The sequence below is a fragment of the Ambystoma mexicanum genome, chromosome 14 (genome assembly GCF_040938575.1).
Source record: "Ambystoma mexicanum isolate Mex_15411 chromosome 14, UKY_AmexF1_1, whole genome shotgun sequence".
NCBI classification, from domain to species: domain Eukaryota; kingdom Metazoa; phylum Chordata; class Amphibia; order Caudata; family Ambystomatidae; genus Ambystoma; species Ambystoma mexicanum.
Window position 1 is genome coordinate 615,358,182 of NC_090940.1, and position 25,480 is coordinate 615,383,661.

Sequence of the window (25,480 nt, forward strand, 5' to 3'; positions counted from 1 at the left end):
ACAGGATGTCCTGAGCTTTGTTATGAAATGAGAGGCCAGTGCAGTGCAAAGGGTCAGGGATGGCAGAGGAGAAGAAGTGGAGACTGCAGTAGGATTAGAGAGTTCCTTGCAGATTTTAAAAAGTTCAGCCGTGTTATTAGTAGCACCAGAGATGCAGGCTTGGATACAGGCCACCTTCTTCGAGCGGATGGAGCGTCTGTATGCCTTTGGAGCAGGCAGCAGGCCAGCGTGTCAGAGGATGTGCTCGTAGCCTACCACTTCCGCTCAGCAACTCTGCACTTGCATTTCAGAGGCTAGGTCGGAATCATGCAAGGTGTTGCGCTTGGAGGCATGCTTCATGTGGATTCTCATGGCAGGGTCAAGGATGTCTAGAGCGTTGGAGATGGAGAGGTGAAGGTTGGCAAGGGCTGTGTCAGTGTGAGAGTCAGAGGCCGGAGGGGGAGGGGAAATGAAAGTGGCAGTAAAAGCAGCAACTGACACTCGCTTCCTCGAACGAATGACAGAGAAGGAGACTGGCAGTGCGTGCAGAGGCTTAGCCGGGGGACCCAAGAGATCCAGGTGAGAGGACAGGAGAGCATGATCAGACCAGGAGTGAGGGGGTAGGAGATGGGAATGTCTGCTGAGATGAGAGCATCCAAGGTGTGTCCGGCTGAGTGCGTTGGACCGGAGGGAAGAATGGTGAGGGAGAGAAAGCCACAGAGGCTGCGGAAGAGTCCAAAGGCCGCTTCAGGGGAGTCAAGGCGAATATTGAAGTCTCTGACGAAGAGAAGCTTGGAGGTGCAGACAAGGAGAGAAGAGGTGAGGTCCAACCACTCAAAGGAAGAGGGAGACTGAACCAGGGGTCCTGTAGATGGCGGTGTTGAGAAGGGGGGCGACCCCGTCCCAGCCCCCTAAGCGCTTTAGAGTAAGGTGAGCGGCATTCAAAGCATTATTATGGGCCAGGGGGTAAGGAGTACAGTGGTAGGAGCCCACCCCAACATAATCAACCCACATAGTGTAGTCCAAGGCACGAGCAAGACTGCCATTTTGTATATATGTTAATGCATTCTGTGTAGATGTTAGTGACCATCCTTTGAAGACAAGGCCTGCGCGGCGAATGCAGCATTTCATGCACTAGGCCATAATTGCGAGACAGAAATCTCCAGCTGTGCCAGAGCTCCCATGAGGACAACCCACACCCCCAACCGCCATAAAGTTCATTCATTGTTCTAACAGTGTTGCAACAATGTTTTTCTATGTGCAAGGAATGTGCTCTAAAAGGCTGTGATCATAGACCAGCACCTGGTGTGCACGTTATCTCACACTGGCCAAAGAATGACCCAGTCCATCCCCAGCTGACCACGAGTTATAGCCCATATAAGTGAATAAACCTCAACATCCCTGAATTCCATGGCACCAAGTGCCCTTTGCCCACCAACCCCAAAGTAACAAGTCCTGAAAGGTTCAAAGAGGCGGACATAGCATGTCTTTGAGCTACAATTATGTGATTTGTATTGCAAGGTGCTGGGAGGGATACATTATAGTTCAAAACGCGGGTAGAGAATGTGGAACCGGATGGCGTGGAAGGGAGGGAGTAAAATGTGTGTGTGAAGCTTAGAGTGCCACAGAACATCCTTTGTGCCTGTCTTAAAGCCTGCCAGGTGCACAGTACAATGATAAAGAAGCAGTGTGTTAGGAGTGTAATTAATTTGTTCTTTGACCGTCGTCGGTGAGAAGATGATCTCCGCAGCACCCACATGATGGAAGATGGACGAACTGGGCTGGAACCAATGACCTGGAATCCCTTATGGGGCAGGCGGATCCTGTATAGGTGCTCACCAACCAGCTGCGCAGGTTTTTACTGTATCTATGGCGTCACAATGTGTCTCCTCTTAAGCCTCTGCTTCTATTGTTTTTCAGCAGATCGTTCTTAGCAGCAGAGTTCTTTGCTGTTGCTCTCATCTGTGTGTGGGATTAAAACTTGTTATCCTTAAAAGATTGACTTGGGCCTTTCTTCCCTAGCGGTTGTATTCTCTCTGGTGTGAACGTTCAGGGGCGTGCTTTCAATTGGTGACCCCCAACAAGCTCCCAGCACCCCCTCTATTTGCAGAGACTTCCAGCCTGTGTCACCAAAAGGAGCCGCGCACACCTATAGCGACTGGTCCCGAAAAAATACATGTGTTCCGAGTGGTTCAGCAAGAGCCATTTTAAGAGAAGTCCTCTCTGCTCTTTGAAGAAGGGCGTGGCTCCGAGGAGAGTGCAGACCGGTGATGGAACCCTGCGAGGGAGGAGTTTGGGTGAGCACGCACCTGTGAGTAGACTCTTGTAAGTGATAACAAGTAAGGAACAGATTTATGGGGAAGTGTGAGAGGTGTGCACAAGTGGCGAGTGAGGTCGTTGATGTGACGTAGGTGTGGTTTGTTTTATGTCTTATCGTAGTTTGTAATGTGAAGAGATTATTTCAGTATGGCGTTATAAGGTTAAGGCAAAGGTATGGCAAAGGGGTTCCATGTAATAATGTTGCCACAAAAATCTCGCCATGCAAAAATATCACCGCAAAATGGCTGTTTTTTGTGGCGCCATTATTGCATGGAACATGCGGGGGACAACCCAAATTTTTTTTATTTATTTCTTTTTTATTTCTTTTTTTGCCCCGTCCTCATATATATGGTCACCCATATAATATCGCCACAACCTTTTCCCGGCGATATTATTCACGGTGACCATACATATGGGGACAATATTACCTGATACCGGCAAAGGTAAGGCAGAGAGCCCCTCCTCGGAAGGGGAGGGAAGGTGGTACCACAATAAAATATATTATATAAAGGAGGAATACAGAATTAAAAGTAGTGGTCCTGGGTAAGTAGTAGGCCTGGAACAAGAAGTGGTTGTTATTTTAGCTTGTTATTTTAGTTTATTGTATTCTTGTTTGATTGGATGAAGAACAGGACCTAGGATGGGCAGTAATTGTGTGTGTCGCGGCATGGTGTGCATTTGAATCATTTTGTGAAGTTGTGTGTCTGCATGCTCGGGAAAGGGGACAGAAAAGGGAGGAGGGTGATTTTCTTTTTTTTGTTGTCAATTGTCACAAGCATTGGCAGCGTGCGCAGCGCGTCAGCGGGGCTTTGCGTGGTTAGTAGGACATAGAAAGCACAAGCATGTGGGGAGGAACACCAATATAGTACATGTACAAGGCCCTGCCACTGTATCATGACAGGGTGGAAAAATACCATAAGCAGTGGATCGCTGAGACAGGAGGAGGGGGATACCCTGCCCGTGGCCAGAGCAGGGCTCCCACAATAAGAGCATCTTGGAACATATGTCCACGTTTTTAGTAGCTAGGTATAAGGGGAAGCAGCTACAGAAGAGAAAATACATTTTAAGCCTCTGGCGACTGTTTGAGTACACGGAAGACCAAGGGGACAGAGCGGGGGCACAGATACAGATACAGAAAGATGAAAAGTACCAGAGAGGAGAAGGAGAGGGTGGGGCGTCAGCAGAGCGCGGGGGATTATATCCCTCGACAGCATGTCCCGCAGACAGTTTCACAAATCTAACCTATGTGCCCACAGTGATAGGAACCCCTTCGCAACCCCTTGAGCGCCAGTAACACCACAGGCTGCCGCTCTCCCGTCCCCATAAGTGCACCCGCCTGAAGTAGCGGCATCCGTGGGTGTCGGGTCAAGGGAGTTCGGAGATAGGTTGGCAGAGTTGCTAGCAGAGCTGAACAGGACACAGGCATCCTCAAGAGAAGTAAGGGATGTAGGGGTGTCAGAAAAAGGATCGGAAGAATGGCGATCAGGAGAGGTGCTGCTGAAGATGGATACTGAAGGAATCAGAAGCGTATGCGTTGGAAGGAGGGAGGGATGGGTGAATGGACAATCTGGGGACCGAAGAATACGTTGTTCGGGAAACGATGAGGGGGGAGGACGACAATGGCACGTTTGATGTGGGACAGGGTAAAGATGAAGGAAGGGATGAGGAGGCGGCTGAGAGTACCCCCAAGTAGAATGCTCGTGGGGCGGGCAGGTTGAGGAATAAGGTCGGCTAGATGGCAGTAGCAAAGAAAAGGGGAAATATGAAGAAGGGTGTGGGAAATGGAGCGAAGATGCAGCTGCCCCTCATACATAAGGGGGCAGGGAGGGCACAGTATGATTGATTAAGGCTCTCCCACAGCTCCCAGCAGGGGCGAGTAAGTGAATATATGAGTTTGAAAAGCAAACAGCAGGAGTGCCCCTGGCAGTCGGGGATATCAAGTGCTACCAGGTCGGGGATATGTGGATAAAAGCTGGGTATCCGGGAATAAACAACTCTGTGGGACGATGGAGCATCCTTCAAAAGAAGTAGAGCACAAGTGTTTGACGCGCTACAAAGTGCTTTCCCAGACACCCCCGATTTACAGTCCCTGATGCAGTGTACAATGGGCGATGATGAGAACCCAGCTAAATTCATTCTTAAATTACAGGAGATGTGAAGAGCTGAAACTGGAGGACCGTGGGATCGTTTGATACCATTCTTCTATTTTATCGTAAAGAGGGGTTTGCCAAAGGAAGTGCAGAAGGCGTTAGATAAGATTGTGGGTATAGAAGCAAAGAGGTGGCCGGAGATACAGAATATAATAGTGCACCATTGCAAAAGAATCGAGGAGCAGGGCAGGGAAACAGCCCAAAGGCGTCAAACGGATGAAGTGAAATTGGTAGAAAAGAAATTGGCAAGTTGTCCAGGTACCAGTGTCGACACTAATACAGGTGGAGGGCACAAAGAGCACCCAACAGGTCGTGAGCGACACCGTTGCTGCGCTCTAGGCTGAAGGAGGACAAGGACAGTGGGGTAGGGGCAACAGTATCCCGACCCACAGTGGCATCAAGGAGGACCACAGCAAGGCCATCGCTTTTGCATACAGCTCCTGGGGAGTGAACCAGTGCAGGAGGATCACCTGGGCATGGGGTCTTCAGGGAGTGCAAGTGGGACACAGGATGGCGAGACGCAGTATCCTCTTCCCTGTAACACCTTTGCCCCATCCTACCAGGTAGGATACTTAGGGATTCAACCCCCCAACCCCTTTAACAACATAAACACTTTTCCACGGACAACTCCCTGTGAGCAAAAACGGACTCACACCCGAGCCGTATACCTAACATGTCCCAATACAATGGTCAGGCAGAGCCAGGCAATTAATTACCATTGCACACACCCGACTTCTATCACCCTTCCCCACACTGATAAAAGGTGGAGCACGAAAGCAGTCTGAGCGAGGCAAAGCACACAAGGAAGCAGCAGTTCCAAGGTGGCAGTTTAATACAAGTCAGAACACGGGAAGACCGAAGAGGATTGCAAGGAGGGAAGTGTCCTTGACCTTTTCACCGAATGACTGCATCTTTCATGAGCCTTCAAGAGTAGGAAACGTAAGACCTGGAATTAAAGCTGAACAATCCTGCATTGTGTGTCCGAAGTACCCATGGCTCTCCCACATCGATCGACAAGGTGGAGAGAAGCATGTGCCGCTGTGGTACTGTCCTTGGCTCCTACCACAAAGCAGCACCAGTGAAGTCAGCACAGACGGTGAGTTGGGGAGACTGATACCAGACAAGGCTCTGTGGAAACCAAGGTTGCGAGCAACATTGATATATACGATATGATATGGTATGGCATTTATAACGCGCCTATATACAAGTGTTTCAAGGCGCGACGAGGCAAGGGAGAGGGAACAGAGGAAAGACAGACAGCGATCTTACTAGGCCAGGTGACATTGAGATCGCACATTGTATGAAGAAGATTATTAAAACAGCGGTTGAGCAAATGAACTTTGAAGCCAAGATACGATACCGTAGACAGAGTAGTCCCGCACGATGTGGGTGCTCATTCGAAAGTTTGTTAGGTATTCAACCGAAAGAGTGCGAACATTAAAAGAAAGAAAAATGTGAAATCCTGCAACAGAACAAGCCAAACCCTGTGCACATTCAAACATCTTTGATACTTGATGTAAAATTGACATTGGTCCGAGCATGGCTGAGGGAGACTAATTGTGTGAAGGGATCTGAGCCCAGCTGAGGAGTATCTGGGGTGAACCGACAGTCACCCGAAAAAGAATAACCTACGAACATTGTGTGATAAAGTGAAAGGAGAAAGAGCAGGAAGCCTATGCAGAACTTTGTGCTAAAAGGATCTGAGTCCGGCTAAGGGGTATCCGGAGGAATAGTGAATCACCAATGTGAATACTGGTGAAAATATAAAGAGGAAAAGAACTTGTTGTTTATTTGTTTGCATCAGACCCTTTGAATAAAGAGACTGAGAAGCAAGGAGGCTTGCGCTCTGAAGGCCCTAATGCTGATGACTGATATGTGACCGAGTGCTAAGGAAGCCAGAAACTGTGCTACGCTCGAGTTAACCGCCTTGTTCTGTGCGGAAAACGCGGGGAAAGGAGGCCAACAGCCTGAACACCTGACATATCATTTTGAACACCACTTTCTTTTTGCCAACATTATTCCCCACACCATTTGTATTTAGAGGTAAGGATTGGCAATATTTTTTTTTTTTAGCATAGGCCCTTTTATTTTGACAAAAACACTACTAGGACTACATTATTATGGTTTGATGGTCGTAGCTTGCTCCCATCTGTAGATTTAGGATTAGATAGGCGTTATCATACCCTTTTTGAAGTTCAATAAACACCCTTGAACTGTGGTCACTTGTGTCTGTCTTACTGTGGATGCCATGCCTTCCTTACACCAAACAGTGTTGGTGAGTGACCACAGATTCCATCTTTCGTCCAATTGTGTCACATGAGGTGGTGGCGGGAACAATATTGTCGCTGGATTTACATTGATTACTGGTCTCTGACAAGGGGGTTGTCATGCTAGGAATTGACAGAGATGGGTGTGATTGGCGCCCAATGCTCTGTATAGATCCAACAGTACAATTAAAGGAAGGGACGGATGATGAGCTGTTTGAGAACAATGACAAAAATGGGGAGATAATATTAATATTAGAGATTTGTATCTCCTGCGACATAATGGTACAGTACCGAAGGGTGCAGTGCCCCGTGATGGCAGTACTAACTACACCTCTATTTCTTGACAAAGACTTATAACACATGCCTTCACATTTGTGGACTACAATTCCACATGATGTGGGATTACTAAAAGACGCGATCCCTGTGCGTATAACACTGAAGCCAGGTGCAGTGCTACCCACGGTAAAACAATATCCATTATCAAGGGAGGCGGAGAAGGGTATTAGAAATACAATACAGGCCCTACTGGACCAGAGGATTATCGTGCCATCTACGTCTCTGTGTAACACAGCGATATACCTTGTCAAAAAATCAACAGGGGGCAAGTGGCAATTTGACTCAGGACTTGCGCCTGCTAAATGACAGTGTACAGAAAGAATTTCCAGTTGTTCCTAATCCTGCAACAATTTTAAGCAGTATCCCCAAAGAAGTCACATACTTCACTTTAGTGGACTTGAAAAATGCATTATTCTCGATTTCACTACATCCTGAGTCGAAGTACCTCACAGCACTTACACAGGGCCAGATGCGTTTCGAACATACTAGATTACCTCAGGGGTACTGTGAGAGCACGAGCATCTTTAACATAATACTGCACACTGATTTAGAGAACATTCAGGTACCCAGCACAATTATCCAGTACGTGGACAAACTGCTAGTGTGTAGTGAAAGTGAGCAGTACTGCCGAAGGGATTACATTGCACTCCTACAAATGTTGGCCTATGAGGGGTACAAGGTCGATAAGGTTAAGTTGCAATACTGCCAACAGGAGGTGCTCTATCTAGGGCAGTTCAAATCAGCAAATGGTAAAAGAATACTACCAGATAGGACAGCCAACCCCAGACCCGGTTCAGTTAAAGAAATGCAGAAGCTTTTGGAGCTGTGCAACTTCTGTAGGGCATGGATCATAAATTACATTGGACTGCAGATATGATCACACAGTTCGACGATCTAAAATAAGTAATTAGTTCAGCACCCGTACTGGTCACCCCAGACTACACACAGTCATTTTACTTGTTCTAACATTCAGATGGCCTGCTCATGACCGCCGTATTGACAGAAAAGAGCACTATGGGCCATAAGCCGTTGGTCTATTACAGCAGCACAGTGGATTCAGTGATGCCAGGGCAGTTTGCTTTAGCAGTGTCTGCATTTGCAAGAGAAAAAAGTTCTACTATTATAATGGGGTGCTGAGTTATTTTGTATTTGAAATCCTAGAAAGGTCAAAGTCCACCCTGTCTACACAGAGATCTTCGGTGCACAAGATCATTACTTCAAAGCCCCACATTAATGTGGTTAGATGCTAAACAGTGAATTCTGCCACCTTCCTAACAGTTATGGCCACTGCTAAAGATATGACGGTGCACGACTGCGCCACATACGAGGGGGAGAAGAATGACATCCCCAAAGCGAAAGATTGCTCATTGACCGAGCGTGAGGTGCTCTTCGTTGATGGCTCATCCACAATTGACCAGGAGGATGGACAAAGACATACAGGGGCAGCGGTGGTACGACTTGAGGAAGGGGAGTACGGGACAGTGGTTATGAAAAGATTGCCCATGCATTATTCTGCACAGGCGGCGGAACTCGTAGAACTTATTTGAAGCATTGAGAGCATCCCAAGGGTGCCATGTCACAATATATTCAGACTCAGTGTACGTCACAACAACTGTGCAATGCTGGTCTATTCTGCTGGAAGAGGAGGAGGTTTCCGAGGGCAGATAGATCTTCGGTACAGCATGCGGCACTGCTAGAAACACTGATCGAAGCATTATCCCAACCATCTGTTGTGGCGGTCGTCAAGTGCGCCACCCACACTAACGGGACAAACAAAATATCTATGGGGAGCGCGGCAGCCAAAATGGCGGTGTATTTGCCAAATAAAATGTACATTGTGATCACCCCACCAGCCAGCGAACATCCAATACCTTATGCAGCATTGCCTATCCCTCAAATCATTGAATTACAAGGAAGGGCACCAGAAAGGGAGAAAGAATTGTGGTTACGGGGGGAGAGCAAGCAATCCCCAACAGATCTATTGTGGAGACAAGAGAGCTCAGAGAAGACAGTAATGCCCGGGAGCTGCTAGCAGTAGCCTTTATACAGCTACATTACCAATCACACAGTTCGAAGCAGCACATTGCAGCAGATATACAGGAGGACTGGTTTATACCAAATATTCAGGAGAGCACCACATGTCAAAGTTTCAGTACAGGGATGACACTATTGACGTTACGGGACACATTGCCCTGCCCTATGGGGCCGTTCTGTGAATTACACCTAGATTATGCTGATATGGGTTAGCGTTGCAATGGCTTCAGGTACCTCGTAGTAGTGGTTTGCCCTTTCTCAAGGTGGGTGGAAGCAGGGCCTTATGCACATCTGGATGCCTAATGTGCTGCTAGATTCTTGGTACGTGAGGATTTCCCTCGATGGGTGTGTGCAAGGTTTAAAGGTCAGCCACCAGCACATGTTTTTTCAATGCACTGTTTCAGCACCCCACAGCACTACTTGGCATTAAGCACCGGATGTGTTCAATTTACCACCCACAGGCCAACGACGTTGTGGAGAGGATCAACGGGCTCCTCAAAAGCAAACTGTCCAAACTGTGCACTACGTTTAAGAGGAACTGGGTGCACGGTTTGCCCCTGGCCCTCTTCAGTCTATGTACAGAGACCAGCAAAGACCACTATTTGTCACCTCACGAGGTGGTCACTGGTCGGCATATGCACATCCACATATCCCCTGCAAGAGGAGCTTCAGACGCACACAGGACAGCAGCGGTGTTAGGTGATGAGTTAAAAGATTATTTTACCACATGAACATGTGCAAATAAATGCGTCTCCCGACAGATTGCACCTCCCAGAATTGAGACAGCAGACACACCGGACGTAGCAACCATGACGGCGACAGATCCTGAGTGCGTGACCACACAAGTGCTGCTGCCTGGTGACCTTCTGTACATTTGCAAATTTTGTGTGTAGGTGGAACAACCCTTAGTCCACGGGCCCTATGAGGTGGTGTTTTGCACTCCCCTCGCTGCAAAGGTAAAGGGGTTGCGATATTCAGGAGCTCTCTCTCCCTCTTTTTCTCTCTCTCTCCCTCTCTCTCTCTCTCTCTCTCTCTCTCCCTCTCTTTCTCGCTCTGTGTAAAAGGTACATCTTGTAAGTTTCTCCTTTTCTTTGTTTTGTGTCTTCTGCTTCCATTTCAGGAGAGAAGATGATGAATCTCACCAATGTAATGAATTGTTCGTTAAGTGGGGTTACGAAGTGTAGATGCACAAATGACAATATGTGGGCCTATGCCTACTATTATGGAATGACCATAATTGCAACTATGTATGATATTGATGGCACTATTGGGGCGAGTATGTTATAGGGGGAGGTCCTATAAAGGGGGGAATGGGCTGTATATTTAAACAGGACAGTACATATAAATATTAATATTAGTGGATGTACATATATTAGTAGCAACATGAATGCTAACAATAATAATAGAAATGCATATAGGAATAGCAATAATGTTCATACAAGTATTAGTGATGATTATAGCAGGAATAACACAACAGCAAGTCGAGGATTGTTTAATAATTCAAAACAATATGATATTTTCAATTGTACTGTTAAAGCTGGCACCCCTAAGAGTGGGCATAGAATATTGAAAAGAGAAGCACGAAAGAAGTATGATACGTATCAAGGTCTGGGTTTGGATGCGATTGAGGATATCCTCCATCCCGAGTTTACCAACAGCTGGCATACTGACATGAGTGGCGTGGGAAGAAATGGAAGCTGTTATGTGTGTTCACATATTCCACACTTGTCAGAGGCTCCCAAGGTGTTAGTACCGCAAGCAGTCCCAATTATAGAGGGACAATGCCTAGTTCATCTTGAGCTATGCAGAAAAAAAAGGAACATTCCAGGCACACAGTGTGCAACTGCAAATGGTGGGCCTAGATCTGGTGAAGTGCAACAACAGTCCAAAGAACCTTGAGTGTGTGGAGCTACCCAATTTGAAAGGGTGTAAACATGTCAATAACAAATGGCAGCAACCCACACTATCTTGACTGGTAGAAGGACTGGTAATATATGGCAAGGAAGCGATAGTGCGATTGGACAAGTTCTGTGCACAAATATGGACAGATCATATCACAAAGCTGACGTGGATTGCAAAAATGGAAAAGCCGGTGCGAGTGCACAGGGAAGAAGTATATGGACTTTGTTTTTGCAGCAAGAGTACGGAACGAACTTTGCAATAAGACTCTCCCGATTTTAGACATGAAGAAGGGAACAGCAGCTGTAATGGATTACTACTGGGTCTGTGGCTAACAATCTTACTTGCAGCTCCCTGGAGGGGCTGTTCGCTAGCCACGCTGCACTCAGCGCTACTAGTAATCCCAGAAGAAAAGGGAGGAGCACTGCCTGCCGAGTAACCAACTGGCCACCCCGTATTTGAAAAAGAAGAGAACCCGTTGACCACACAAGAGCTCTGCATCCTGCCAGGGAAAAGAGACAGTTCCAACAACTAAAGAGTATGACAAGATCGAATTACATATCCAAAGACACTTCTGTACTGCTTGCTGAAATACCAGAATACCTGCTCTTCAGCTCAGCAGAATCCTTTTTCGCATCTCTACTGTTGGCGGGAGTGCAGGCCGCAGCAAACACCAAATGGTTGCAAATTGTGCGCTGGGAGCTGGTCCAGCTAGCAAACGATAGAGAACGGGTTCAAAGTGATCATGGTTCAGTTGCTTGCATGGAGACTTATAACGATGCAAAACCGCTATGTGCAGGACATGTTAAAAGCAATGGAAGGCGGGGTTTGCAAAACGTTTGGCTATTCCTGTCTCACATTCGTGCCTACAAAGGATGCAGAGAACTCGTCATTATCCCACACCATTGCAGCCGTCCATGGCCCGGGTGTTTGTATGAAGAAGGCGGGAGGAGTACAGGAGAGTGACTGGTTTGCCATGGCATTTGACTTGGCCACGTGGTGGCTCGGAGCGATCGTGAAGAGGTTGATGGCCATCACAATGTTCATCCTTGTTATCTTCTGCACCTGTCAACTGGACCTTCAATGTTATGCCAATGCAGCACCCAATAGCGCAAGAATTATGGTATCAATTGGGGTTCCAAAAGCACCTCGCAGGACAAAAAATATTGAAGCACACACTGATCTCCCACCGTGTGGCCCTAAGCATGAAATGCTCCCCACCCGGTATGGAAATTAAGTTGACCACCTATACCACACTATCATTACTCCACCCCCTGATAGAGAATTATACAGAGATGTGGGTGGACCTGGCGGGGGATGCATCTATATGACTTGCTCAGCTGAGGAATATGCGTGTAGGGGGGGGGGGGGGGAAAGAGTTTGCAGTCAGTATGCAGGAAGTGGGTACCCATAAAGGGAACATATCCATAGGTGGAAGCAGAGAAGAGACAGCAGAAGCGCAGGGGTATTAAGGAGTTTGTTACTGTAGAAGTAACGTAAGAGGGGAATGTTGGGAATGGGGCGACCCCATCCCACCCCTTAAGCCCTTAAGAGTAAGGCGAGCAGCATTCAAAGCACCTTCAAGGGCCAGGGCCAGGGGGGCAGTGGTAGGACCCCACCCGAATATAATCAACTCACATAGTGTAGCCCAAGGCACGAGCAAGACTGCAATTTCGTAAAGATGTTAGTGCATTCTGTGTAGATGTTAGTAACCATAGTTTGGAGACAAGGCCTGTGTGGCGAATGCAGCATTTCATGCACTAGGCCCTAATTGCGAGAGGAGGGAAATCTCCAGCCATGCCCGAGCTCCCATGAGGACAACCCACACCCCCAACCACCATAAAGTTAATTTATTGTTCTAACAGTGTTGCAAAGATATTTTTCTGTTTGCAAGGAACATGCCCTACAAGGCTCCCATCATAGACCGGCGCCTGGTGTGCATGTTATCTCACACTGGCCAAGGCATGACGTGGCCCATCCCCGGGCAACCACGAGTTATAGCCCATATAACTGACTAAACCTCAAGATCCCCAAATTCCATGGCAACAGGTGCCCTTTGACCACTAACCCCAAATTAACAAGTCCTGAAATGTTCAAAGAGGACAACATTGCATGTCTTTGAGCTACAATCATGATTTGTATTGTGAGATGCTGAGAGGGATAAATAATAGTTTGAAACGAGAGTGGAGACCTTGAAGCTGGATGGCACGGAAGGGAGCGAGTGAAATGTGTGTGTGGTGGTTAGAATGCCCCAGAACCTCCATTGTGCCAGTCTTAAAGCCTGCCAGGTCCCCCGTATAATGATAAAGTAGCATTGTGTTAGGAATGTAGTTAATTTGTTCTTTGACCTTCATCGGTGAGAAGAAGATGATCTCTGCAGCACCCATGTGATGGAAGACGGACGGACTGGGCTGGGCTGGAACCAATGACCTGGCATCCCTTATGGGGCAGTCGGATCCTGTATAGGCACACATCAACCAGCCGCGCTGATTTTTACTGTATGTATTGCGTTACAATGACGATGTGTCTCCTCTTAAGCATCTGCGTGTACCCTTTCTCTGCAGAACATTCTTAGCAGCAGAGTTCTTTGCCGTTTCTCTGATCTGTGTGTGAGATTAAAACTTGTTATGCCTCCAAGATCGACTTGGGCCCTACTTCGCAAGTGGGTTGTATTCTCTCTCGTGGGAGCGTTCTGGGGCGTGCCTTCAGTGGTAAGAGTCAGCAAGAGGATTGGAGAAACACCAAGCCTGCAGGCAAGGCAGTCGAAGAATAGGTCTGAGTGGGTATGATAGTAGCAAGGACCCATTAAAATCAGGGCCACTTCACTCCCGACCGGTTGGCTTAGAGAGGATGTTGTACCCACTGGGAGGAGTGTCAAAAATAGCGACAGAGCTGGCAGTGTACCACGGCTAGGTGAGAGCAAGGACATCAAGGTCAAAATCTTCAAGGAGGTGGCAGATGTCAGGAGTGTTTTTTCTTTTTCTTTTTTTTCAATGTCAGAGGAGTGTTTAACAGCAGAGCGAGAGTTGAGGGTAGCTAAGTGGACCCAATGACCACCTTTGAAGGTCTTCCGAGTAGGGGTACAGGAAGTGGTACACACGTTGGTGCTGGCGAAGGGGCTTGAGGGGTGGAAGGAGCAGTGGCAGGTGAAGGGAGGAAGTTGATGAGAGATGGAACACACCTATCAAGGAGGAGGAGGTTGGGTACTTCTCGATCGGGTTCCACCATTAATGGGCAAAGAGGAGAAAGGGGAGAGCACTGAGACCATGTGGGGAATCCAGAGGTCCAGAGAAGGAACGACAAAGAGGGTGTCAGTGACGGTTTCCCTGGAAGAAGCGTTGACATAGGTGTCTCCCCCATTTGCAAATCAAATTGTTCTCACTTGTGATTTATGAATTACTGACTGTTATTATTGACTTATTGTTGTTGGATGATACCATCAACTGTGACACTATGGGATATCTAATGTTAACATATACAATATGAATTGTTGAGCAATTACTGGGGTACTGAACTTGGCTATTGGGTCTTTTCACCTGAGAAACACACAATTCGGGTAATTTTTGTCACATATGCTTGCTGTTTTAAACAGGTTTACTGGTTTATAGTCATAATTTCGAAACCAATAATGACGAAATTCATTTTTTCGAGAAAAAAAAAGTCGAAAAAAGAATTTCGCATTTTTTTTAATGCATTTTTTTTCGAAATGGGGGGTTCCCCCCAACCCCCCTTTTAAATTTTTTTTTTTGTTTTACCCATTTTTTTTATCCCGAACGCCAAAATAAATATATAATTTTAAAAAACGGAATTCAACATTTTTTTTCCGACATTTTTTTTTCGAAAAAATGACCGACCACCATGTTTACTATAGCCTTGAAAGTGGCCCAGGTGGGTCGAAACATGTGTCGGCTACAGAAATAAATATCATTTGCTTAGAACTAACAGAGTCTGTCTGGTGCTATGAACTGAGACACTTATGGCATAACAAATACTTACCCAGCACATGTGAGAAGGGTTCTCTCATAGAATTGTGGCAACCCAATAATAATGACATGGTTGGCGATCTCAACGAGCAAGGATAGTAACAGAAAAGCAACAGGCTTAAGGGACTAGAGTTGAGGCTTGATGCAGACTGACGAAGCAGCATACAAGGAAGAGATCATTTTTGGATATAGGCACCACCAAACAATACTAGGGAACACACTACCAAATAAAATACAAACTAAAATCGGAAACGTGGCAAATGGAGTGGACAAATTGAAACTGCACAATTTCTTGGGAATCAGTAGCCCTCTAGATAAGGCTAGTGGCACCGATAGGTGTGATGAAATCCCTGGCCCTTGGACAGTGGACAGTCATGTTCACAAAAATGTCCCATTGGCATTCTAAGCAGGCGGAGCTGTTGGGGGGTCGTGGGGGGCTAAATCAGCTATGAGGCTCTTGCAGGCAGCCCTGGGAGTAGTCCATGTGCTCAGACAGAGATGTCACATGCCACCAGGCACTCCCAGACATGTGCAGTGGGAAATGGTGTGTTCTGCATTAAGGGAACAGAATTTCAATGCTTTGAAGGTGCCAACAATTGTCCAGATACATTTGTCCTCTGTAGCATTGGCAGAGGGAACTGGAAGCAGGGGAGAGCATTCTGATACACTCTGTCCTCCAGCAGCATTACCGAAGGAAATTAAAAGGACAGGCAAAAGATTTTAGACATTCCTTCGTGTGGCAATGTTGCCAAAGGAAATGCACAAACAAATGCGGCAGACCTTGCATGGTCCATGTGATGTCTGCAGGTACAAAGTTGCTCCTGGAATACACACAAAAGAGGAAGAAACTGAGACAAGTCTACCGAGCGCAAGTTAAAATGAACAATTTACTCTTCTAGTCAGGCTCACATTACAGGAGTGTTAATGTTGTTATTCTCCTGCAACAAGAGCACATTAGCAAAGAAAAATACTTTCTTTTGCTTGCCTAGAGTTTCCCTTACTGCGTTTTTATTTGATGGGGAAACAGAGATGCACATCTGAATGCAGACTGCGAGGGCAGGGCGCCCAAGGGAAGGGGAGGACATCACACCTATCCAGAGTCCTTGTGAAATTCAAGATGGTGGCAGCACGCAGCACCTGATAAAGATCTCATGCCCTGCCCCTCACAATCCACATGACCTTAAGCACGTGGCTCAATCACAGGCAAGCCCAGCCCATGCTACACAAGTGAAGACTGTACCCCAAAGCACCACCTATGGGGAAAGAAGACTGGCCTTTAAAAAGCATCCAGCACAATCAGTCAGGGTAACACCTGAGAACACTGGGCTGGAGGAGAGCAGCTGACTGTGGAAGAAAGACCACAAGAACATGAGGGTGGAGATCCGGCAAGCTGAATGTCATAAATCACCAAGGTATCTTATGCATATACGGTAACCAAAAAGGATACAATTGGAAGGGCTCTTCCGGATCCTTGAATTCACACGGCTTGATAGTAGTGAAGTCAAATTAGACCTTCCAAATGATACAACTCTCTGACTAGTAAAACAGGCAGAGAGAGGGATCACTGGAAAGGGCGTGGGAGCATTATAGGAAGTCAGCCTAGGATAAATGAAGCATCATGAGAAGTTGTCCAAACTAAAAGCACTAATTACAACATTAACCTGTAGGCTTAGAACTGGAATCTCCACCAACAAGTGTGAGAAGAAATCCAGGAATTGAAACAACGACAAAGGATGGGAGGTTAGTAAGGGAGACTTATCCCGAACGGAACGAGGCTCACACTAGATACCGGGTTGGTGCACCACAGCATAGCGTCGAAAGTTCTGTGCACAATCACCTTCAAATAAATATTTGTTGATAATACTTCCTTTCCCACGTAAAACAGAAATGAATTGAGTCCACCTGTCATCTCCTCACAGGTGCCAGGGATGCGTGTGAAGTTACAAGTTTCAAAAAGTTCAAAAAACCGTGAGCAGATTTACACACAACAAAAGTTCACGCAGCCTGAACAGCCACGCTTGCAAGTATAGTAGAAAAGCGTGCGGATTTACACGCAGCAAAAGTACACGCAACCAGGAGCACAGTGTGTAAAGAGTAGAGTAGACCGCGTGTGATTTTACACGCAAACAGAAGTGCACGCAGCCAGACAGCCGTACCTGAAGAGTTCCAGAGTCCGTATGGGGTTTTACCCGCGAACAAAGTACACGCAGCCAGGACAGCCACGCTTGGAGAGTTCCAGCGTCCGCGTGAGGTTTTACCCGTAAACAAAGTATACGCAGCCAGGATAGCCGCGCTTGGAGAGTTGCAGTGTCTGCGTGGGAATTAACATGCAGCAATTTACACACAGTCAGAAAAGTAGCATGCAAAGTTATCAGGAACCCGCGTGTGAGGATACACGCGACTGTAGTGCACGCAGACGGTGCTGCCAAAACTCATGTGTGAAGGAAAGCCAGCTCCAGGAGTTTGCGTGTGGAAGAAACACTCCGAAGAAAGCCAAGGAAGTAACTGACAAGATGCGGGGACGCAGATCAAGGGTCCAGCTACCAAACGCCATATTGGTTCAATCAGAAGCAGCAAGCAACGTCTCCACGCTGCTTATGAACGTACTGCAGTAACACACGTGACTACCCTGAATCACGTGAATTCAACGACGTGAATAATGTAAACGTCATTTTCCCGGCAGTACATCAAACAACCTCCATTTAGAATAGAACGGTATAGCAGTTGTATGAGCATAACCCGTTCTGCGTGAAGATGGTTTTCCAGGTCCAGAGGTAATATGTCCAGCATGCATGACACTGAAATACTGGTGTGTAGTATGGCGAGAGAAGCATGGCGTCGCAAGGAGGGAGAGATTGGCCTGCAGAATGAGCTTTTAGTGTTAGAGAAGGGTAAGCAGTGGTAGTGTGGAGGTGGTGAGAAGTCCTAGCAAACTAGAGACAGAGGGATTGTTTGGGAGCAGAGAAAAAAGGGGGTACCAGCTGAGAGGAAAGCAAGGGTCCACCTGAAAGAGTAGGAGGAATATTGCACACAAGGGAATATTATCTGGAAGGTGACAGCGAATCGAAGGAGGATGGAGGTATTAAGTTTATAGAGAAAGGAGGGAGACGCATGTAAGAGAACGAAAAAAGGGAGATGTTGATTAGGACAGAAAGAAGGGAGACCTCATTTAAAAGAGAAGAAAGTTGGAGACCAGATTGGAAATTTGTCTTGGGTAGCAAGAAAATCAAGTTCTAGGAGGACAGTATTACTGGAGAGGAGCAGATTTGGGGGCAATTGAGAATTATATAAAGAGAAGAAATACCATCAGAGGTGAGAGCGTTGTTGGGAGGTGGAGGAAAAGGAATACGATTAGGAGATTGGGTTGCTGCAGAATTGGAAGCGGGGGAGAGTTGAGCCGGATCATCTTGGCCAAGAGATACCACCCCCTTCTGTAGCGATATGGAGGTTCCAGAGGACTATCGTAGTCCAGTGGAGAGTGCAGAGATGGGTGGAAAAGCAAGACGGCACCACCACCACGCCAGGGATCAAGGAGACAGTCTAAAGATAGCCAGGATGGGGAAGGGCCAGAGAGAGTCAATTGAACTTGGTGGATTGTGAGAGTAGTGCCACGCTTCTCTTCCAAACCTCACCAGGGTGCACTAGATCATCAAGCAAGCACAGACCTTTAGCCCAGTCTGGCAGAAAGCCTTTGCTGCTCTACCAGAAGAGAACCAGAGAAGAACTAGGAGGCAGTGCCAGCTGTGGGTCCTCTGCATGGAAAACCGTACAGCTCAAGTAGAGTGTCAGAGGACCATATGGTCATGTTCCCACAAGTCTGAGGAGCGAGAGACTGTCTGGGAAGTTTGTCTGTTTTGGGACCAAGGAAGAATGTTTATGTTTTTATTTGCAACTGCCAGCAGACCTTAGGATATAGTGAACTTTGGAACCCTTTGGAGACAGTGGGGGCATCTCAGTTCTTTTGAACCCTCGTTTCAGAACCCCACATGACCTTCTCTTACATTATACCTTATTTTATTGAGCCCTGCAAACATCCCGACACATCCGTTGTTCTTTGAGCACTTGTGTAATAAAACCTGTAAAACCTGATCTGACTTTCACTGTGTTCCCATGCAACAGGCTTTCTACTGGTCAGTCACATGGGCTGCATCACTACGTGGCAATGACAGCCATACCCACATGCATCGGAAATATGTGGGTTGGACTGTCAATGTTCTCTGGCACCAACATTAACAAAAACCGTCCATGATGAGCAATATTTTCTAGGACTAAAGGCTATGATTTTCTGGGAACGTTTTGACAATTCATTGCTGTCTCTGGCACAGACAGACAAGATTGTAGGACCATTGTAGCCACCAGTATCTGACTTCAGTGATCGAAGGCCAGGCAATGGTTGACAATAATATGCAGTGCTGGTGGGCAGCATTCAATGCCACTGGTAGGCAATATTCACTGCAGAATATTCAACATGTGTTCTGATCATAAAGGTGGGGCCTCTGGCTATTGGCTAGTAATAATTGACTCTTGGCAAATAAGAAATGGTGTCCATGTGCATGTGCAGAATTAACGTGGCAACTGACTTTTCATGCCTGGCTAGTAGCTTGCAACTTGCAGCTTTTCCCCCTGATGTAGGAATGTGTGTGGGTCGTGAACATTTTTATCATGACGATAGGGATATGTCATGGTAAATTTAGGACACTTTGTGGTGGTTCTTGGTCATTTCTTGAGGATTCATACATTATGTTTCATGTACAGTAAAGAATTATTGCTTGATGATGTGGGAGTCATTTTAAGCAGCTTTGGTTGCATCAATTTCAAGTGGTTTACTTACTCACAAACCTTTCATAACATAGCACCTTGCTTCTTTTTCGTAAATATCTCTAAACATTCCAAAAGGCCTGTGGCAGACGTTTTACAACAACTCATTTAGGGATGTCGACCAAATCTATAATAATAATCTGATTTAACCAACGAAGCAGGCTCTTGCGGTTTTAAAAAAATGCACCAATGGAATTGTTAACAAGCAGCAAACTGAGAACATGGAGTGCAGGGAAATCCTGATTCTTTACACAAAACTCACAAAAGGCACCTTCATAAGCCACATGTTCTGGGCAGCTTGGTAGGCATGCTCAACAAAAGTGCCAGGGACAGAGGAACTGCCCAAGCCTAGAGAATCTGCAGACTGACCCAGATGACACTGCCTCTGCGTACAGTACATTTTGAGAAGGTTTCTGAAGATGAAAACAGAAGTGGTTGGACAGTGCAGAGTCTCCTGTGAAAGAGCATGGGGGGCGTCTACTAGAGAGGTGTCCAAAGCCACCCCCCCCTAGATTCAGAAGAGTAACTGATGCAGAAGTTCTCTGGAAAAGTAACGAAATCCAAGGAACGGCCAGAAAACACATTTACCACAACAGAAATCGGTTCTCATAACTAGCATTGGTGGCTCTACAGTCGTTTCTTGGGAAGAAGATCAGGGGCATTAGGCCCCAGAGGCAAATCATGTCACAGACCTGAATCCACCGCATTTTGAAGTTGGATAGCACTTGACTAAACTGCCACAGCTGTTGGGAGCTCACCAAAAATGCAATACGAGCCAGATTATAATTTCCACACACATGGCATCAACCTACTCCACACATTTGAAGAGCAGTTTGTGACAGGTCGGAACTTTAACTTGGAATTCGATTTAAGTGCTGGTGGTTGTGTCCAGCAGTGCATGTGGGCCTGTGTGTGAAATGTTAATGTTTTGGATGATTTCTTGTAGATAAGCTACACTCCGACATATACTCAAAAAAGGGCATCATGAATTGACTCAAATATTAAGTTATTGAGGGCAACATGGCATTAGAGCATCTACAAACGGAGGGTCGGGGGAACGATTAGCCAATTGGGGGAGCACTGCTTAGCCAGGGAATCCATCGCAAGCCTTGCTAGGTGAACGACAGGACACAAATGAGGGGAACCTTTGCAAGCGGAGCCCTGGGAGCAGCGCCAGCCGAGCCATAGTAAACACAGCCATCTGAGAACTTCAAGCCATGTCATGAGGATAGAGCGCTAATGCACAAGTCAAACTCATAGCATATCAGACAGGAAACTGCAGAGAGGGTCAGGCCATGAGAATGGCAAGCACAGCAGGAGATTTCTTGTCAAAAAGGATGTAAAAGCTATATATATATGTTTTCTTTGAACTATTTAAATGCTTCCCTCGTTCACCAATTCGGTTCCATTTCAATGTTTCACATCTATTTATTCAAAGAGAATATAAAGTACCTAACCTCCAAGTATTTGTGACCCTCGCTGTTTAAAGGGAAACTTCTATTGCTCAGCCTTATCTAACATGTACTTGGGTTGAATAGTTCACAATTATTGGCAGGCAAATAGTTTAATTTACCTGACTGAATTTGAAGGTGGTTAGCAATATCAATTGTCTAGTTTCTAAACTGATTAAGAGCAAGCCATACTATGCCCTACTGTTCTTAAATCTCAATCATCCCAGCACCCTCCTGTTGTAGGATCCCAGATTCCTGACACTAACCCCAACAGGACTCTTCTAATGACTGATGGCATGGTCCTGCCTAAACCCTATGTTGTGGTATCCCTCCAGTCCTGTCCAGACACTGCTATTAGGAGAGATCGCATAGCCTCTGTTGTGGGATCTGAAACTACCAACCCCCCCATTTTTCCTCCACCTATTTTTACCTATTCACTACCTACCCAAACACTTATCTGCCTTTTCCCACCCCCCCTAAAAGAATTGATGGACATTTTCATTATAATGTGCATGTTTAAATGCCATGCTTTGAAATATACGCCGATGAAAGGACGTCGTACGTCCATGAACACATAGTCGGGACCATAGCCTCAGAATTCTCTCGCTCCCATTCGATCAGTCGCTTGCTCTCGCTCCATTATAGTTCCAGCAAGATCAAAACTGATGGATCCAAAAGTCTTTCAGTTTCTGTGAAATCCAGCCTAACAAAACCTAACAGGTGCATTTGAGGGCACACGTTCACCCCTAGCGGGGTATCTTGGCGCCATTGACTGAAAGCAGATTTATTATTACCCAACTCAATGGTACTCATTTTAATCAACCTCAGAAGGCCGAAAGGCTGAGTAGACCTGCTGGGTTTTTAATCTTTGGCCATGCAGTCCAACACAGGCCCCTGTAGTGGATGCATTAGTCCACTGAGCCACAGACCTGGCATCAGTTCTGAGCACTACTACTGGATGTTTGTGGAGTCATGCATGGAGATCCGCTTACGTGGGAGCCGTAGACATTGATCACCATTTCTACTGGTATCAGAGTATCCCCGTGGCAGATCTGAAAGTCTAGGAGCATTTCATAATTCTTATCTTAATCAGTCATTGGCGACTCAATGCAACTCCCTAGCAAACACTTAGATGTACATATCACAAACAGTTACAATCCTCACTTCACCAGTAAGCACCATCTAATGTAAAGGCACTCAGCTATGAGCCACCACACATCAGTTCCCTCCCGAAAGCATTGCACCCTACCAGAAAGATTGATGTTCACTTCGGCTAATGAAGCATGGCCTCACCATTCAGACATGTTTTCATCGGACCCCTGCTTCTGCTCATCAGCTTCACACTCCATCCGCTCTTTCCTCACTTCCTTTCCCAAGAATGTCCTGTTTTCTGCGGATTCACAAAGGCTGTGGCCAGAGGACCCCCATGGAGCATTCTCTTTCCATCTGGACAGCCGTTGTTTTTTTGCTGATTTGAACCTGCAGCCCCTCTCACAGCCCCACTCGGACACTTTGAGCTTCTGCTGGAGGCTGGTTGCCACTTCTACTGCCACGCGCTTCACCTTTCGTCGCCGCCTCGAGGGCCTGCAGGGAGCATTCTCTGTGAATGAGTCTGACTCATGCCAGGTATGTGGCTTGCTCTTCAGGGTGGTTCCGAGCGACGGGTGCCTGCTTGCCACAAGCATATCATCAGAGTCACTGTAGTTCACAGTAACCACCTCCCGGCAGTCTTTGCCAGCTGTCTCTTCCAAACTGGACTCGGATGCCTCACTGTAGCCGTGAGCATGCTCCTGTGGGTGAGTGAAGTCAGAACGGCGCTTTCGGCCTCGACGCTTACGCAACTGGCGGCGCTGTTGCCTGGGGCTGAGGGACATCTCCTCCCAAAGATCATCCAGCTTGTGCTGCTCAGATGTCTGCTCCAGGGCAGAGGCCAAATCATGAACAAGTTCATCCATTGCGGAGGTCTGCAAATTAAAAACACATCAAACAGTTAGAGACTACCCAACAGCTATACACATGGAGTAGATAAGGAGCAGGGATGGAGAGAACATAGTTAGGAGTGGATGGACAAAATGATGGGGGCAGATGAATCCTTGAGACAAATACCATGTCACAAAAGCAATGAAGCATCTAAATGCATTATGAGACATGGCGATGAAGTGACCTTTAAATCCTGAATCCAAACCCAACGCTCTAGTGCATCAAAAACACATCTCACACTCTGGTACTCAATTTAACAGCTATGACAAATGTGCGCTTGTGTGCATCATTAGAAGCCAGCCAAAATAATATAAACGCTGTCTGATAAAAAAACAAATTGGTTGGAGGCATTTATGTAAAACGCAAGGTGAAAAGCAAAGGAATATTAAAAGAATTGCATGTTGCCAGTTGGAGTCCAGGTGCTAGCCCTCTGTGCCCGACCTGCCAGTGAAACGATTTACCTCATTTAATCATGTTATTTTCTGAAACAGACACAAACATGGATAGCCTGAAATTCGGCAACTATTTGCCTGCGTGGACGAGGTTCTGAGCTTGTTGTGAACTGTTTACCTCCTGCTTATAAACATGAAGACCCTGGCTAGCAAAGAACCAGGCATTTTTCACTCCCCATGCCAACGGGTGCGATACACACATATGTAGGTGGCATTAACTCTAGCTTATTTGGGGGTGCGTACTAAGGAGCATCAGGGCAGACATTTCAGACAGTTGGGTCCTATACAATGGACAAAAAGTTATAGTTTGCAGCTCATGGGGAATTTGCTTTGCTGTATGCTATGTAGTAGCCCCTCGTTCCCCAGCGGTTGTTCCTACTTACTTGGAAATACCTGAAACCCAGGAGCTGCTTTCAGCTGCTGAGCCTCAAATCATTCTCCCGATCCGCAAACTTGCTGTGCCTCGTCTGAGGTGAGAAAGAGGAATTAGCAACAATTGTGTTCCCCAAATGTAGATCGGGACAGACATAAACGAGTCCTGCGTGGCCAGGCCCCCCTTAAGAATTTTGCAGCATACCTCTTGCAGGGTTCAAAATATCCATCACAACACCCAGTACATATTCAGATGAGGGTACGCCCAAACGGTTATCCAACACAACACATGTCTACGCTGTGCAACATCATCAATAGTGGTCAGATCCACCTCAAGACGTATATCTGCATTTGGGGCACCAGAGGATAATCCAAAGACCTTTTTATGAACACATGTTCTAAAGTCCTTAGGCTTTTTACAGTTTTGATAGCCCCACATTCCTGCTCAGTGTGCAAAGAGGGAACTGCCTGCATTTTATAAGTGTTTGTCTTATCCCAGGATTGCCAAAAGAGGCACTAAACCTATGTAGCTGAGCTACTCCACGCTAATGGGAGTTTACTCCTCTCCAACGGCTATTTCCATGAACCCACATTCATCAATCACAGGCCCAGATAGTCAAAATTATAAACCTCTTCAGTTTTATCATCGACATCTGCTAAATCCATTTCACATGCCTTATAGCAGTTTGGTACACATACCATTGTCTTAGACTTCTTCCCATTAACACTAGACCTTTTTCCATGGCTATGGCTTTAGAAGGGATAAACTGTTGTTTAAACCTAATGAAGTGATATTGACTGTGCATAGTAGAACTGGGAGTTTTTCCAGATTGACAACCAGTGCATTGACAGAAATTGCTGTAATTTCGTCAATGAACACATGAATATAAAGAAAGAATAATGCAAGTACCAAGTAGCAACGCTGCACAGTTTAAAAGTTGGTAATAGATGTGGACCTTATGCGCGCTGACCCAGTTAATTGACAGAATAAAAATAATTAAGGAGAAAATTGATGATCTTAGGGAAAGCACCTTTCAACGTAACTAGTACTATTTAGTTGTGCCATAGCCGAAATCCACTATTGAACACCCTACTGTTACAATGTTTTAATGAGCAGGATACAAAATGTAACATTAATAAAAGTGGGCGATATTTGACCAGTGGTAAAGCTACAAACGGTACTGAATATGCTGATGACGGGGCGTCTGCCACAAATAACCACGCTCAGGCTGTCTGATAGTCCATGGGTGTTCATTAAACTTGGAATGGCCTTGGGCGTTTATTAAACTTGGAATGGCCTTAGGTTCCTAAAAAGAGAACTTTAGGGTTTTCCGTCTTCTTAAGCGTGAGGGTGCTTGACGCTAGGGCCGTCCCTCTCTCTCTCTCTCTCTCTCTCAACTTTCCCAGTCTTTCCGACCTCCCTAATCCAGGTGTCCATAA

The 25,480-nt window shown here is 46.4% G+C and overlaps 1 protein-coding gene across 3 annotated transcripts in view; it reads right to left on the bottom strand.

The window, feature by feature from the left end:
* Positions 1–25,480, bottom strand: part of GPATCH2L (G-patch domain containing 2 like) — a 281,236-nt gene that overhangs the window by 228,767 nt on the left and 26,989 nt on the right. For all 3 annotated transcript variants that reach the window (XM_069638026.1, XM_069638027.1, XM_069638028.1), the window contains exon 2: positions 22,530–23,200. In XM_069638026.1, the coding sequence (XP_069494127.1) occupies positions 22,530–23,191 (662 nt within the window). In that variant the 5' untranslated portion in view covers positions 23,192–23,200. The remainder of the gene's footprint in view (positions 1–22,529; positions 23,201–25,480) is intronic.